Raw genomic sequence first — 16,890 nt, 5'->3', positions numbered from 1 at the left:
AAACACTCATACTAGCCTACTTTTATCATGCTGTGTTTTATTATCGAAAAACATCCTCGTGTCGTACATTTAGCATTGAAAGGTTGCCTATAGTTCACATTTCAACATGTTTCTGTCTATATATACATATACATGTACGACATAGGCTTCATGTTTTTACTCAAATCTCATTTCATAACGTACATTTTAGTCTGGCACCAGTTTAACTAGTAACGTTAGCTACAATGTAAAGTTTATACAACAATAACATGCTTACTATTAGGAGTGGAAATGTCTTACCTTAAAAATCTTCTCATCTTCAAATCGCATTCTTCTAATTCTTCTGAGGTAAATCCAAGGTAAACAGCACAGCACAAACACAGTCTAGACGAAAAGCAGAGAAGTGCATTACTGTAGTCTCAAAAATGGAGACTTCAAGCTTTGTAAAGACACATGTTTCATGCCACAGTGACAAGCATTCGCTGAGTTACAGATAATTTTCAGAATGATCTTCACATTGAGAGAGATGGGAGAACGCGCATCATGTTTATTTTCTTTACTTTACGAGAAACACAACATTTTGTTTTTATTATTAGTGTACACAAATAAAAGAAGACATTTAACAGTTTTGAATGATGTATAACACTTGCCTGTATGACAAAAAAAAGCTAGGGGGTTAAGAAAAACTTGTTAGAATCTCTTAAGAATATTTGGCTGATGAAGCTTTTGATTATGCCTTGATGAGGAAACTTCTCATCCCGCCCATCTGCCCTGAAGTTCCTTTTGTTCACACACTGAGAAATTATCGCACAATTAGTCTAAAGATGCGAGATTGCAGGTCAGACACTAAATGGTGCTTGGTAAAATAATTTGTGCTGTAATTACATATATTAAGATTATCAAAACAGACTGGCAGAGGACGGTCAGGTGCAGTGGATAGAGACATTTTATAGTTGATCTGGACATTTAAGATATAAAATCTAAAAATGTTATATATAAAATATAAAAAAATGTAATGCTGCTTTTTTTTAAATAAGCAGTCTGCTGACCTTGAAAATCAATGCGATGGTTAAACTACCTTTGCTTTCTTTTAGAACCACATTTATGTCTTTTTGGGCGTGTGTTTGTGTTTATTTAACAGCCTGGTGTCCGTAGTGCGTGGACAGGTGGTGACCAGTGACGGCACTCCACTGATTGGGGTGAATGTGTCCCTTCTTCATTACCCCCAGCAGGGTTATACCATCACCAGACAGGATGGCATGTACGTACAAATATGTTGTACTCAGACACAGACAAGCACATACGTATACACACATAATTATGCTAATACCTATCCTTAAGATAGTCAGTGAGAAACCAGTTTGCATAGTCTTATGCAAATTCCTATTTACATTTCACTGCTTCCCACACAAGTCAAATTAGGTCAAATCATCACAAACAGACAATGTCACTTACAGGCAACACATTACAACTTGATCTAATGTCATGTTATGACCCAGCAAGGTTTAATTTACAGATCACATTATCATATATTTTTTGTAAACACAAAATAGAATATAATACACATCTCCACAAATGTTATATATATACATTCTACTAAGTACTAAAGATGCTTGCCATGAAGGGGTTGAATAATTTTTAGTATGCAGAAGTCATTAAAAGTTGCACTTTCAGTTGAATTTGGGGACACCACTTGAAACATTTGTTGTGTTGAGCTATTTCAATTACTTTTGCTTAACTTGTTCATTGCAAACAGCTGAAAGTCTGTAAATTTTGCCATTAAACCTGCTTTGCAATGGGGGTTGAATAATTTTGATTACAACTCTATGTATATATGTATATACAGTGCAATGCATAAGTTAATACACTCATGCTAAAGTTGACTAAAAAGAGGAATAAAAAATCATATTTTGGAAATTGAACTTAATGCCTTAATTTAAAAAATTAGGAAAAATCCAACCTTTTAGGACACCAATTTTCTTTGTGAATGAATAATGTATCGTAAATAAATAAATGTTCTTCCTTAAAATACATGGTGCATAAGTGTGTACACCCCTATGTTAAATTCCCATAGAGGCAGGCAGATTTTTATTTTTAAGTATTTTTTATTTATTAATTTTTAGGATACTATGCATCCTGATAAAGTTCCCTTGGCCTTTGGAATTAAAATAGCCCCACATCATCACATAGCATTCACCATACCTAGAGATTGGCATGGGGTACTTTCCATAAGATCATCTCTCAATGCAAATCAAACTAGCTTTTAGGCTAACTGAAATAAAACCATGCCAATCTCTAGGTATGGTGAAGGCTATGTGATGATGTGGGGCTATTTTAATTCCAAAGGCCAAGGGAACTTTATCAGGATGCATAGTATCCTAAAAATTAATTTAAAAAAAATACTTAAAAATAAAAATCTGCCTGCCTCTATGGGAATTTAACATAGGGGTGTACACACTTATGCACCATGTATTTTAAGGAAGAACATTTATTTATTTACGATACATTATTCATTCACAAAGAAAATTGGTGTCCTAAAAGGTTGGATTTTTCCTAATTTTTTAAATTAAGGCATTAAGTTCAATTTCCAAAATATGATTTTTTATTCCTCTTTTTAGTCAACTTTAGCATGGGTGTATTAACTTATGCATTGCACTGTATATATATGTATAATATGCTATGTGTAATATTTGTACATCCATATATTATATATAGCCTAATTCAGATTACACTTTATTTTGATGGTCCACCTTAGACATTCTACTAACTATAATTATTTAATTTTGCAACTATATGTCAACTAACTCTCATTAGAGTATTAGTAGTCAGTATTAGACTGTTAGGACTAGGTGTTAGGGTTCAGGGGCCCTATGTATAAAGCCACTCAGAGTAACATTTTAGTCTTAAGTGTGTAAAAATTCTAAGAATGACAATTTTACTCTTTTTTTCCTAGATTTAAGAATAAGTGTGATTCATAAAGGTTCCTTAGTGTCAAGACTAGGTCTCAGCTCCTAAATTATTTAAGAGTGCTGGAGAGGTATCCTAACCTAGTTAGTTAAAAATGTATTAATTTAAATATATATTAATGTATTATGTATATGTATATTATGTTATGTATATTATAATATGATGACAGGGAGTTAAATAAACGATACAGGCTTGATCGTAAAGGTATTCTTTAAGTAACTGAATATGTAAGAAATGTAATAACCTCTTCCACTCTACAAATCAATGCTCTGACTGCAGTAATGAAAGTAATAATGACATTTTTTGGCGACTGGAAAAATGCAGCAGTGCACTGGTGATGACTTTGGCCCTTCAGTCCACAGCAAGCAGGGTCTTAAATAGCACTATTGTGGCACTGACCACACCAAACATTAGTGGCCAAAAGTGATGTGTGAATTTTGTTTTGTTCTTTTATGAAGAGCCAAACAAGCCAAAATTAATTCTTCTACTCTCACACACATACATTCTCCTTTCACATGCATACATTTTACTCTTATGCAAATGTATTCAAAGTATACATTTAATATTATAAATAATAAATGTATGTAAGAAGAAAATGTATGTGTGTCTGATAAAATATGTGTATGTAAGAGAATAATGTATATGTGTGAGAGAGAGTATAGTGGAAACGGAAGGCGTATAATGGAACGGAAGGCAGGTCTGGCGCGATCGGGGTCACCGGGCTGCGGTCAAGCCAGCCGCGGTTTGAAAATACACGGTCAAGCCAGCCACCCAAAAAATGGGTGTGCGCCTATTACTATGATTACGGTTAATTCAGAAACAGCAGCGAGAGAACTTTTTATCTTAGGTGAATGTCCGCGGCCGCACTGTCGGATGTCGTGTGGGAGATCGCGACTTGACAATGTTTAAAAGAGATTAATTTTCAGTGCACTCAATGTTTTTGTAAAGAGAGTTTACAGTTATAAAGTTAAACAGCATCGTCAACTTGACAGCCGACAGTGGCACAGAAAACACTTGTTTATTAATAAACAATTAAAATGTCTCCTTGCTATATTTGACATATTCATAATCATTACTTTTGCCGGTTCTTTGTGACAGCTTGTAGGTGCTTTATTGGCAGCGCCACCCTTACATGTTACATGAACGTGTCACCACCGCATCAGCACCAAAAACATGGAGATTTTTTAAGACAATAATCACACAACCTATTCGATATTCTATAATTAAATACTCAGTGATTCATCCCAACCAAATATTGAAATCTGCGATACCAGTCTGGTAAGATTGCACAATTAACCAACTTTATTATAGGCTACTAAATCGCTCTATTTCAAATGGTTATAAGGCTATTTCTATGTTGACAAGCGTGTGCGTTGTTCAAGACTCAATATAGAGACCATGGTTTTCCTACTAACAGAACTGCTTGCTAAAATACATATTAAATATTAATGTTTATCATATAGGAGTCACAAATCGCAGGTTTCCTCCACAGTCAGGTGAACTGATTGACACTATTGTCCGTGAGTCGCTCGCAATCATGAGCTTTATGTTTTGTGTCTAAATGATCGCACGGTCGTGAGTCACATTTTATTTCATTTCACATTTTCACATTTCAGATCACATTTCATGTCAAAATGATTGCATTATTATTATTATTATTATTTTGTCAGCTTGATCGTGGGATTATGATGAATATTCATGTTTTAACCAAGAGGGAAAATGTTGTTCTTTTTATCGCTACAGCCCTAATAATAAGCCAAGCTCAGTCTGTTGTTAATGAAATCGAAAGAAATTAATGTTCGTCAAACAGGTCTATTGCCACTTATGACCGGATTTGATTGAAACTGTCGGGCAGTGTTGTTGATCTGTATTGTTGAAAACTTAATGCGTAATGGAGATTCCAAAGCGCTCTTCTATGGTCAGAACCAAGGAGAGCGATCGCGGATAGGTCTATCCTATGCACCGAAACTTTTTACAATGCAACTAAATATTTAAAGAGCATCAAGCTATTAAAATCTCTATTATGTAAGCACAGATAATATAACAGTATATTAGTCAGTCATTTTTATTAGGTTAAACAGTGATTTGATAACGTTTTTAATTTAAGGCCCACCCACAATTGGTTTGGCCCATCCAAAACTGGAATCCTGGTCAGATAAATGTGTAATGTGAGTTTATTGAAAGAGCGTTTCACTTTTTGACATGAAGAAGTCACACTGCCAGCTATTTCAACACTGTGAAACAAAAAAACTAATTTATTATTGTCTTTGTTGAATTTGCAGATTGTACAGTGTGTGACAGAAATAAAAATGATATGTGCCACCAGAAAAACAGCCTCTTCTGTGTGTGCAACAGGACATAACTGTTCACAGACCTGATTCTTTGTGTGGATTCATAAGCAGTCCCCACTACATTTAGACAACCATATAAGCATACCAAAAAAAAAATATATATATATGTGAAAGGAGAATGTATGTGTGCGTGAGAGTAGAAATGTATGTATGTGAAAGGAGAATGTATGTGTGTGTGCGTATAGAAATGTATGTATGTGAAAGGAGAATGTAGGTGTATGTGAGAGTAGAAATGTATGTATGTGATGTGTATATATTGGTTGAATTCTAATGTAGAATGCGGTCTGTTATTTCTTGATAACAGACCGCTGCTAAGTATAACACACCGTTGCCATGCATAGCAGAGCGTTGACATGGACACGCAGGATTCTAACCGTAGAGACTGAACAGACTATTTTCTTTAGCGGAAGCAATACAATCGTTTTTAAATCAATAAACTCCTTTTTAAATCAATATTTTGTGTCAAATTATTGATTTATTTAGGTAGGTAGCCATATAATAAGCGGGATAATGTAGAGCGAGGCGGTTGTTATAGCAAATACAACCCCTTCAGGCTGATTCAAGATCACTCCGCTTCGCGTCGGGGTCCTGATCAGCCTGTCGGGGTTGTATTCGCTATAACAACCGCCTCGCTCTACATTATCCCTTACATATATATATATATTAAACTTAGTGAAGGTTATCTGAAACTATTATATATCAAACTATTTGGCAAAAAAGGCAAAATACAGCTACAGGTTTAGAAAAATAAAAAAGCTCACAGGAAAAAAAAACACATACATACAAATACACTGTACACCATTGTGGCAATAGCGATAGCTAGCCTTGGGTGCTGAACCTTTTCTTCATAAATGCAATACATTGTTTGATTTATAGATTTTAAACTACGATAAAATGCCGAAAATAAATCTTTAATAAATAAATAATGTCCGATTACCTGTGGCAGTTGTTTTCATGAGTTCACACTTACAAATGATCGAATAGAGTAAAATAATATAATAAGCGTATTTGGCGTGCTGTCCAAGGGGATAGAAGGCTCTGAGCTTGTAATTTAGCCCCGAGTTATACCCCGTATCCCCAGCTGAGAGTGAGGAACGGGGTGGCGGATGGATGCAGAAAACTGTCGAGGTACTAGGCGAGTCAGCTCTCGGCTATGTATATATACCTCCTTTCAAGCTGATTAGATAGACTGTTTGAACGTCTGCCCCCCGAACTTTGTTTATAAAACATTATTCGTCACTTGAATTCTGCTTGAATCTTGAATCTTGAATCTCTCGAGATGCAGACATGTAAGAGGCTGACAATTAGCTTAACATATACTAGTTTAATAGTGACATTTAGCCTACATTTTAAAACCTTTATTTGAATTCTAAAATATTTATATGATTAAATCACTGACAGAGACCCCTCCCCTATCAACCAATCACTGTGGGCATAGTTAATAAGCATGCTGACATCATCCATAGCAACGAGGTCAACCCCGTCCTTACTCTTAGTTTAAGACTTTTCTCTATTCCTAAGTAAAAGCTGGTCTCAGCAGCTTTGTGAATATGTTTTAAGAGAAAACTCTTAACTAAGAACTTTTATTGCCAGTAACTCTTAGAGACAGATTTACTAAACAGGGCAAATTAGCGTGAGAGCGCAATTCCTAAACAGCGCAGATGGGAGTGTAAAGTTCTATAAGTGATCTACTGACGACGCGCAAATTAAAGAACACAGACGCAGTCAGATCATTTCCATAATGACCAACGCAATCTACCAGTTAGCATCTGGTTTAAGATGTGCTTTTTTTGGGCGGAAAATAATGGTGCATAGACCATTACCTTGACAAGCGCAAACCTTAGGAAATGACCTTGTTTGATTTATTTAAATACTCTCCTCCCATAAATTTTGTGCCTGAAAGGGAAACTCCTACAAATGCATATGCAATAAGGTCAGCCGTAGAAAAAACTGTGTCCACACCTTTTCAGCGCTAATTTTTCACTGCGTGTCTTAAATCCTGACAGTCGTTTTTTAACGCCAAAAGAGGGTTTGTGCTGGCGCAAGCTGTCAGTAAATCTTGCCCTTAGTGGTAAGATACAGCACTAGGTTAGTAGAATAAGTTGACATGTAATTGCAAAGTTACTTATAGTCAGTAGAATGTCTATCAAAATAAAGTGTTAACAAATATTAAGCAGACAGTCTACTGATACTCTTTTGAGAGTTAGTTGGCATGTACTTGCAAAGTTACTTATAATCAACAGAATGTCTAAAGTGGACCACCAAAATAATGTGTTACCATAATTTAAATGATTATGCAATTTAAGTAATAATTGTTTTTAAAATGAACACTTATTACAAACAAAAAAACGAATTACACATTAAACAATCTGGCAGTGATGATACTGTTTTAATCATGAAACAGTGATCAGTGGAGGATTTAAGACTGATTTAAAGACTGAGTGCAAAAATTTGATCTGCACACACATACATTAAAAATATGAAAAATTTCACATTCAAACCCCATTTTAACTCTAGTTATACAACATTAATGCAGTCAGCAGAGTTTAACTTTAAGTTCTGTGCTGATCTGACCTTCTTGTACCTTTATAATAATCCCTTTAGTCATTATCCATCATTATCAAGAATCACACAGATCAGCAGTTAATGCGAGTCTTCTACTCAGGGGTCACATGTTTGGGAGTGTGCATGTGTATGTGTGGCGACCGTATGCCTTTAACTGAGGCATGACCATAATGCATTAAAAACGTAATTTTCGTTTCAATAGAGTTTAATGAAAGAATGAAAAATACTCAAGGGATGGGTCTACATCTCTAAAGAAGGAAGGCCGATGTTGGGGATTATCTGATATATATCCAGATCCCTCCTAAAAACCTGCACACAGGGGAATGGGCTTCAGATAATCATGCTTGTTCAGTGCTGGTGTCTGCTCTTGGTTAGCAAGCGTGTCCAAGGGGAAACAGAGGGAAAGAAACAGCTTTAAAGGCTGATGGTCTGGAACAGTGGCCCAGCCATGCCCAGACTGAAAAAAGGGACAGGAGCAGTTAGTGAGAATTTCAAGGCAGTGGCACTTCAAGAATGTGTATGTTTGTGTGTATGTGCGTAAAGTCACCGCACCGTTCATCTCTCCCCTTCCGGGCAGAGAAGACAGCAGCTCATATAGAGCATGACTTCAAAGAGACGCCCCTTCATTTCCAAATCTGCGCCTACCTCCTCGTTACACCATGCTAATTAAAAAAGGGCCTGCGCTAACTGCTACCTCCAGATCTCTCATCCAAATCCCTGAAACGTAAAAAGTTACATCACGTCTTCCCTTATCAACTAATAGAACATCTTAAATGTGCTAGTGAACTACTGATAAAAGACAGTGAAGTACATGTCGTTTAGCTGTTATTTTCATTGGATGTTTGAATCAGATTCTAGCAGAGGATATGGAATGTGGAAGACATCACTAACTAAGCACTGTGATGGAGCTAACAAACCATGAAATTTGGAGAAAACACGTGCGCTTGTCAATGTGATAACAGGAAATTATGAATCTCACTTAGCCTTCATATGCCCTCTGCTCCCACACAAACAATGTGAGTTTATGGCACGATATGAATCTGAATGACAAGAATCTTGGTCAAAGATTTTTTCCGGGAATCTTTGATAAATAAAAAGTTTAAAAGAACAGCATTCATTTGATATGAAAAGCTTTTGTAACAACATAAATGTATTTACTGTCACTTTTGAACAATTTAAAAGTCTGTGCTGAATAAGTATGCATTCTTTCAAAAACATTTTTACTCACACCCAGCTTTTGAATAGTAGTGTGACATAACTTAAGTTGCTTTTGATACATTTCTCATACTGTACATACAACATAGAAGTACCATGTATTAAATTGCAATGATTATCATGGTACCATGATAATAATGACATGTACCATTGGAATAGTATATTTTTGGACTGTAGCAATACCATCACTGATACCATGATACCACTGTAGCAATGTTTTGAAAGAGTAATGTAATTGTCTATCATACATGAGCTGTTGTGAAAATTGTATTTTTACCCAACTGCAGGTTTGATTTATTGGTGAACGGAGGGACAGCAATGACGTTATGTTTCCAGCGTGCTCCGTACTCCTTTGTGTATCGCACGGTGTGGTTGTCATGGAGAGTTTTCCATGTGATGGACACGCTGGTGATGAGAAAAGAGGAAAGAGACACGCCAACCTGTGAATTTAGTGGCCTTGACAGACCCTCGCCCCGAATCACCACTTCACCACTCTCCACCTTCTACCGCTCCAGTCCCGAGGCCAGCCCCATCATTCCTGAGACACAGGTGACTCATACTGCATCACATCTTGGAGTAAAATGAGTCCATTTTACCAATTTTTTTCCAGAAAATCTAAATAAATTTGACTATGCCCATCTGATCTGTATGATTTAATGACATTTTATGTACAGAACATACTGTATGGTCAGGAAAACAAGACATTCTTATGCATGTATTGCTTCTGAATTAATTATGACAGTGGTGTACTATATTATGTTCCTGTGACATAAATAATTTACATTACATGCTTGTAACATAAGTCACTTTTAAGGCCAGAAGTGGAAGTCAGCAGGGATCAGACGTAATTAAAACACGTAATTGTGTGTAAATTCACGGTAAATTACTATTTTATATAACTCATTCTGAAGATGTTCATATGATGCTGCTTGAAAATGGCATTGGTCATCTTTTTAACCAGTTATAAAGACTCTTTTTAACTATTGACTTCTGGGTTGCCATACACTAATGTTCAAAGGTTTGGGAAATGTATATTTTAAAATATAATTTATTCCTGTGATTGCAAAGCTAAATTGTCAGCAGGCATTACTTGATTCTTTAGTTAAATATGATATAGTGATTTGGTGCTCAATTAACATTGTGCTTCTTAATATTTATGAGGATTCTTTAATGAATAGAAATAACAGCATTTATTTTAAATAAAAACACTTTTGTAACATTATAAATGTATTTACTGTTACTTTGGAACAATTTAATGCATCATTGGAAAATTAAAGTATATATATTTTTTTCCAATAAATAAATAAATAAAATGAATGAATAAATAAATCTTACTGACCCCAAACTTTTGAACGGTAGTGTATATCCACCCCCGAGTGAAGAATGAATTCATAGTGTTTAATACATTTGCAAAGCAGTGCATTTTGTTACAAATAATTGTAATACAAATTAAAATAATCCACAAGGAAATTTACAGAACAAGCAATTAACTTCCTCCCTCATGCACGTTTTTAATCACAGGTTCTTCATGAGCAGACGGCCATTCCTGGTAGTGATTTAGACTTGATTTACTTGAGTTCACGTGCTTCAGCCTACAAACCTGTTCTGAAGGTCATCTTGACCCAGTCCAGCGTGCCCTTCGGCTTGGCTCGGATCCACCTCATGGTGGCTGTGGAGGGCAGAATGTTTCAGAAGCAGTTCCCAGCTTCACCCCGGCTCTCTTACAGCTTTATCTGGGACAAGACTGATGCGTACAGCCAGAGAGTCTACGGACTCGCAGAGGCTGTAGGTAGGTAGCAGAACAATGGGAGGAAACAGATCTATATAAAGCCCTCTGTGTATGAATATATTATTAACTTGGACTGATTTAAACCAAGATACAATTAATCTTTTTTTCACCCAGATAATTCTTTGGAAAGATGAGTAAAAACTCTCTAAAAACTGGTAGTACAAGCCAAACTGATTAGGTGAAGGTGACTTATTATGATACAGACCAAAAGGTTGAACTTAATATTCTCTGAACCTTAAACTAAAGGGATTTAGAACAGAGAATCAGGACAATAATATGGTTTCATTTTAATACAGCACAAAATGTGATTTAAACCTTGCTGAAAATACACATAGTTCAAAAGCCAATCTCATTTTGTTAAATTGGTTGCATGTGCTTAATCTTTATCTGAACCATCTTTTTGCTAAACTGACTCTAGGTTGTGTTCTAACAATAAATCAAATCTACAAGCAGCTGCATTTTTCTAGTCCATCTTTATATTGCTGACTCCTCTTTGCATGTATAATTAGTCTGCAAAGGAAGCACACTGAGAAACACCAGCTTTTAGAAGGTCACAGGTCCATTTGGAAAATGTTGCTATGACTGGACTCATTGTAATCATGCCATTTGCTGAAATATTTCTTCCTTAACAATGTTGTAACTGCTCTGAAATAGTAACTGCAACAGTTTCTAATTATGCATGAACAGTAAATTGTCAATACCGCATATACTGTGCCAGTATTACATACTTGAATGTGAGCACCCTATAGAATTAAAAATGCATTAAAATATATAAATATGCTTAAAATATTTGGTTGTAAAATTGTTTAAAATATTATTTTTAAATGATTAAATTAGGTGTAGAAAAACATTTAGAGATAATGGATGCCTTTTGCCCTGTTTTTTCCCCCCTATACTGTAGTATCTGTGGGCTTCGAGTATGAATCATGTCTGAATGTGATCCTGTGGGAAAAGCGGACAGCCACACTGCAAGGATATGAGCTGGAGGCCGCCAACATGGGTGGCTGGACCCTGGATAAGCATCACATCTTGGATGTGCCAAACGGTAGGAATCGCTTATTAACCCCCATTGGAACCACCTCATGGGAAATGTCCCCTCACCAACTCAGGGGTCAGTGCCTCTACCTGGACTCATTGTAATAAATATTCATCTTAACATGAAATATGGTTCATTGCCTAATTTGCACATAATAAAGCAGAGTTTGAAAGGGCTAATCGCTCACGGTGATGACAGATTAAATCGGAATCATTAACACAGCGTGCCAAGTCAGAGCTGTGCTCTCCAACATTATGGGGGACATGATTTGGCTGAATGAACTTTATCCAGTTTTCAGGCGCAGAATGCATACTTATAGCTTAATTCAATAAAAGTGCCATTAAAACACAAGCGTGAATATGGAAATGTGGCATTATTCCACCAGACATTCCCTGTTCCTTTGTCTCCATAATGAAACAGTGTGACAGGGAAACCCATTCTGTCAGCTTAAATCTCCACATTCTCACAGATAATGGCATCTTTTTATTCTTGGTAAATGACGGTGTGTGCACAGTTTGAACCGGATCCAGCAGTCGAATTTAATGGTGCATTTTGAGAAAGAAGTCAGCTCTGCAGTGCATCCTGATGCCTTAAACGAAAACACAAGATTAGACTGACACTTTTCAGGTGCGGTTATTTCTCTAGAGTTAGTTAGTGTGACACCATCTGATTGTACCTTGCCTGAACCAAAGAATTTAAGCCTCTTTTTGATTGCTGGCTAAATGCCCAGTTGGGCTTGGGATTTCCACACCCTTTAATCTGATGACCTGCCAAACAAATGGTCATGGCCGTCTGCTCAACCCGTATTTGTGCACCTCTAGACAGTTTATCTAGTTTAAGCACTATTCCTACCAATAAGGCTTCAATTCTCATTTTACACCTCGAGCGCCAGAGTAGATTAAACCAATTGCAGATTTTTTTAGGATATAGAGGTGGCTTATATCATTATCTTATTTTAGATTAGACCATTATTATGGAAATGCTTTGGTGTTGCCATTTTATCATGTCTTAGTTAATACTGATTATCATCAGTTAATAGTGCATTTAATTTATTAGCCAAATCCAGCAGGATGCATCACATCACTTTATTCTTATTGTTTGTTTTTTTATTTAATGCATGTAGATGAAATCATGACATTTTTACATGTTTTTATGTTAAATATTTGGGGATTTTTATACTGCTTAGATTGCTTGCTGGTGAAGTTCATAGACTTTGAATTGAAGATTAACTGCATTGTTTTTGCTGTTTTTGTGAACTAAATCTGTCAAAAAACCTCACAGACACAGTTGAAAGCGATGGAACAAAAAGCCCAGGAACTGCATATTCTGATAGAAAGCACTGAGGCAGAGAGCCTCTGTCCTAGAGCCCTCAGCTCTGTTAAATATAAATCCATAACGTGATCTTCTGTTCTTCTTTGTCTCATAACTAAATAATGGCAGGTTTGCGGTTAGGTGAGTTTCACACTGGGTTACTAAATATGTATCTACTTGCTCATAATCTTCTTAGTCATTGAATTACAGATTTAGAATGGCTCTTAAAAGGGCTTAAGACAAAAATCTGGCTCACCCTGGTTAATCTGAGTTCTATAAATTAAATGAAAGCTTTGCGCATTAGGACATGTCACCTTTACCATCTTTTACGATTAGTGCTTTTCTGTATATCAGAAGCGATCCATGAGAAGTGATGGAGATGGGAAAATTTTTGTCCTGAATAACATGTCACAAATGTAATCAATTTGCCAAAGGGAGATCTTCTCTTTGACAGTCCCATTTGTCTCACTGATTGATAATGCAGAGCCTCTCATATCTATGGCTTACAGGTCTGATCAGCAGTCAACGGCCTTGCAAACTGTGTGCCTGATCTTATACTATGTGTTTGAGCATGAGCTACATCCCATTGCTGAACTTTTCCTCATAACACAACCAAACTCTGAGATTTTAAATATGAATCATAGTGGTTCAAAAGTCTGAGACTTTTGCATTTGTATTTGCATTGCTTCTATTTTGTATTTTTCTACTTTAATGCCAACAAAATATTATAAATTGTATTATCAGCATAAATTTTGAACTGAAACATTTAGTTTAATTTCAGAATAGTATCTGGTTTGTCATTTCGCTTTAATGGCAGCAGCTCTCAAGCAGCATGAACTCCACATGTTTGTGTAAAATCTGATGATTATGTTCTCCAGCATGATTTGAGAATGATGAAAGCAAGAACATCTGACCAACCATCTGTGCAAAGGAGTTCACATGATCAATGCTACTAAGTTGCTTATGTGCTTAGTAACTTGTGATGTAACAAAATGATGGCGGATATTCAGTGATTCTTCTTTTACTGACGATAAGTTCAGTGTTGTCTTTTTTGGACCCCACTGTTAGACATTTTACTAACTTTACTAAATTTTACTAAGTAACTTTGCATGTCATTAGAGCATTAGTAGACTGTTGTCAATCGTTAACCTTTTTGGTGAATTTTTCCGATAGAAAAGCCTGAAGCGTTTTTACAAATGCGGCAGAACACCTAGATGATTTGATATTCAGCTTGTTTGCTTGACATTTACCAAATAGTTTTATTTATCCCATTGCTATTTGATCAGCATATTTGCTCAGTGAATAATCAATAAACATAAGAATTGCATTACTGTGGATGACATTGCATTACTTCATAGACACTGACATGTAGCTGAGACTGGCCACATTTTTTTTTTTACTGTTTTTTAACTAAAGGTCTAGCCATAAAGTCACAAGTTAATTAGGCCACAATTTACAACATCTATGCTGCATGGTAATGAGTAACACTACTGAAAATCATGCACTTTAAATGTAATTATTTTTTGACGCTGCTTGTAATTAGTGGTTCTTGCAACTCTTGCAGCACAGTTTGTGTTATGGATATCTTAAATTGTGTGGCTTGCTGAATACATTTGTGCAATTACTTTTCTAAGCAATTGGTTTTATTGTTCCTGGATAATGATGAAAAGAAAAACAAAAAAAACCTTTGCTGAATGATGAAGCCAAGCCAATGGAATGAGTATTGGACTTTGTCCATAGAAACCACCCAGAACACCTTAACAATTGCATAACAATGTCCTGAAAACCACTCACAATGCATTCATAGTGATGTTGATTATCCAAAGCAATTTTCATGTTGTTCTTGTTGCATAGGTTTTAGTCAAATATTTGTAGATATAGTTCATTATTTTCTTTCGTGTATTTGAACAGTGAGATTAATGAGTTAATGAGATTAGGGCAATGCAATGCCACAGTCGTAGAGTTTGAATAAGTGAAAAGTGTCATTGGTTTGTCTTGCTGTCAAGGTCAGCGTCTTTGTTGAGTCACACTTAAAAGCAGATACCCAGACCAATTCATCTTACTTAATGGTACATTGTAGACCTCTGAATGAGAACAGCAGCTTCTATTGGGCCGGACATTTTCGAGATCCCCTCTGACTATGTTTTCATTCCAGTCCTCCTCTCAATCAATTAATCAATGGCATGGCCTAATCAAGCAGGAACAAATTGCTATGCACCCTGCTTAGCTGCACATGGGAAGACATTAGCCATGATTTGCATGCAGTTCAGATTCGCAGAGGGTTTTGGGTCATTTAAGCACTCTGTGAAACAGCTGATATCAGCCAATGACAGTTTACCACGTTTGCAGCTGAAGTGGCAGTCATCACACTACAGAGGAATGCCCGATGAGACTTGGCACAGGATGCACTTGATTTGTCTCCTCAGTGACAGGTGACTAGGGGTGTGCAAATCCACATATTTTAAAAATCATTTTGTTGGTCTGTATAATTGGGCTGTTTTCAGGTTCACATGAACCCGATCAGACACATTTCTTGGGCAATGTACATAGGACACTTTCTTTTGTTCAAAAACAATTTTACAGAGTACAACTGAATGGAACAGAATTATGTGGTTTTGATATGTTTTTTAGCTTGACGTGCCATTTTAAAAACACAGTGCTTGTGTCAGGATGCTCAAAAACAGATGCGATGCAATAGCAAAATATGTCTGTCTGAATGTTTGTTTTTTAATGGCTGATGCTTTAAAATGGGATGTAGCTGAAGATGGAACTTTTTCCAGAAGGTTTTACTAACAAGCTTTTGTTTGTTTGTTAAAAAAATCGAAATATCATTACTAAAATATCAACATATTATCTTCTACTTCCATTTCGCAGAAATACATTAGATCACTCAGTCGTGTACCTGAGACGCTCTGGCACTGATATATCTGTTACACAATATAAATAGAATATAACAAGATCTAAAGTCGGAGGAACATTTATACTTTGTTATATAGATCCCCATATCGTCCAACCCTAAAACTGCTAAAAGGCATTATAGACATAACAGTATGACTGCTTTGAAACAGTGTGTATTGTAAAAAGTGTTACACATAAACATTTTTAAAAGCACATCGTTCTGAAAGTATGCTAGATAAATCACACCTGCTAAAAATAACAAAACTACCTAGAAAATAAAATCATAATAAACAAGTCAACTGATCAGTTGTTGGACCAACTAATCGACCACCATGTTATCCATTATCTGTGCTTCCATGATCAGACAGACATTCAGAAAAGCATCTCTGGTCAGCTTCTGACGCTTAGGTTTGTCTTGTTCACACTCACACTAAAAACCACATTAAAACAAGGTTGGAGAGCTGTAGTCTTGACAAAATGTTTATACAGTTCAGATTCCTATCATTTGGATGAAACACTGCATCTGAACCAATTACAAAGCAGCGGCGATGGTGTGCAGCCACTGAGGTAGCTAGTTACTGAGCTTGAAATGCGATGGCCAGCCAATTGGAGCATAGTTCATTGCAGTGTTATTGATGTGATTAATAGGCCAAAGTAAGTGTTGGAAGTCTAACATGTTGCTCACTATGAATAATTTATGGCCCTGGGCATGGCACTTCTCTTTGAAGTTCCTCTTTGAAGCCAACCCCAAAAAGAAACAAGTTAAATTTTCACAGGAC

The 16,890-nt window shown here is 36.1% G+C and overlaps 1 protein-coding gene across 5 annotated transcripts in view; it reads left to right on the top strand.

Annotated features, from left to right (window-relative positions):
* Positions 1-16,890, top strand: part of LOC311095208 (teneurin-3) — a 143,681-nt gene that overhangs the window by 108,770 nt on the left and 18,021 nt on the right. For all 5 annotated transcript variants that reach the window (XM_084133622.1, XM_084133621.1, XM_084133620.1 and 2 more), the window contains 4 exons: positions 1,121-1,240; positions 9,365-9,626; positions 10,599-10,866; positions 11,768-11,911. In XM_084133622.1, coding sequence (XP_083989748.1) covers positions 1,121-1,240; positions 9,365-9,626; positions 10,599-10,866; positions 11,768-11,911 — 794 coding nt within the window. The remainder of the gene's footprint in view (positions 1-1,120; positions 1,241-9,364; positions 9,627-10,598; positions 10,867-11,767; positions 11,912-16,890) is intronic.

Source organism: Abramis brama (genome assembly GCF_963993115.1).
Source record: "Abramis brama genome assembly, chromosome: 13".
Classification (NCBI taxonomy): domain Eukaryota; kingdom Metazoa; phylum Chordata; class Actinopteri; order Cypriniformes; family Leuciscidae; genus Abramis; species Abramis brama.
This window is presented reverse-complemented; position numbering and strand designations above follow the sequence as displayed.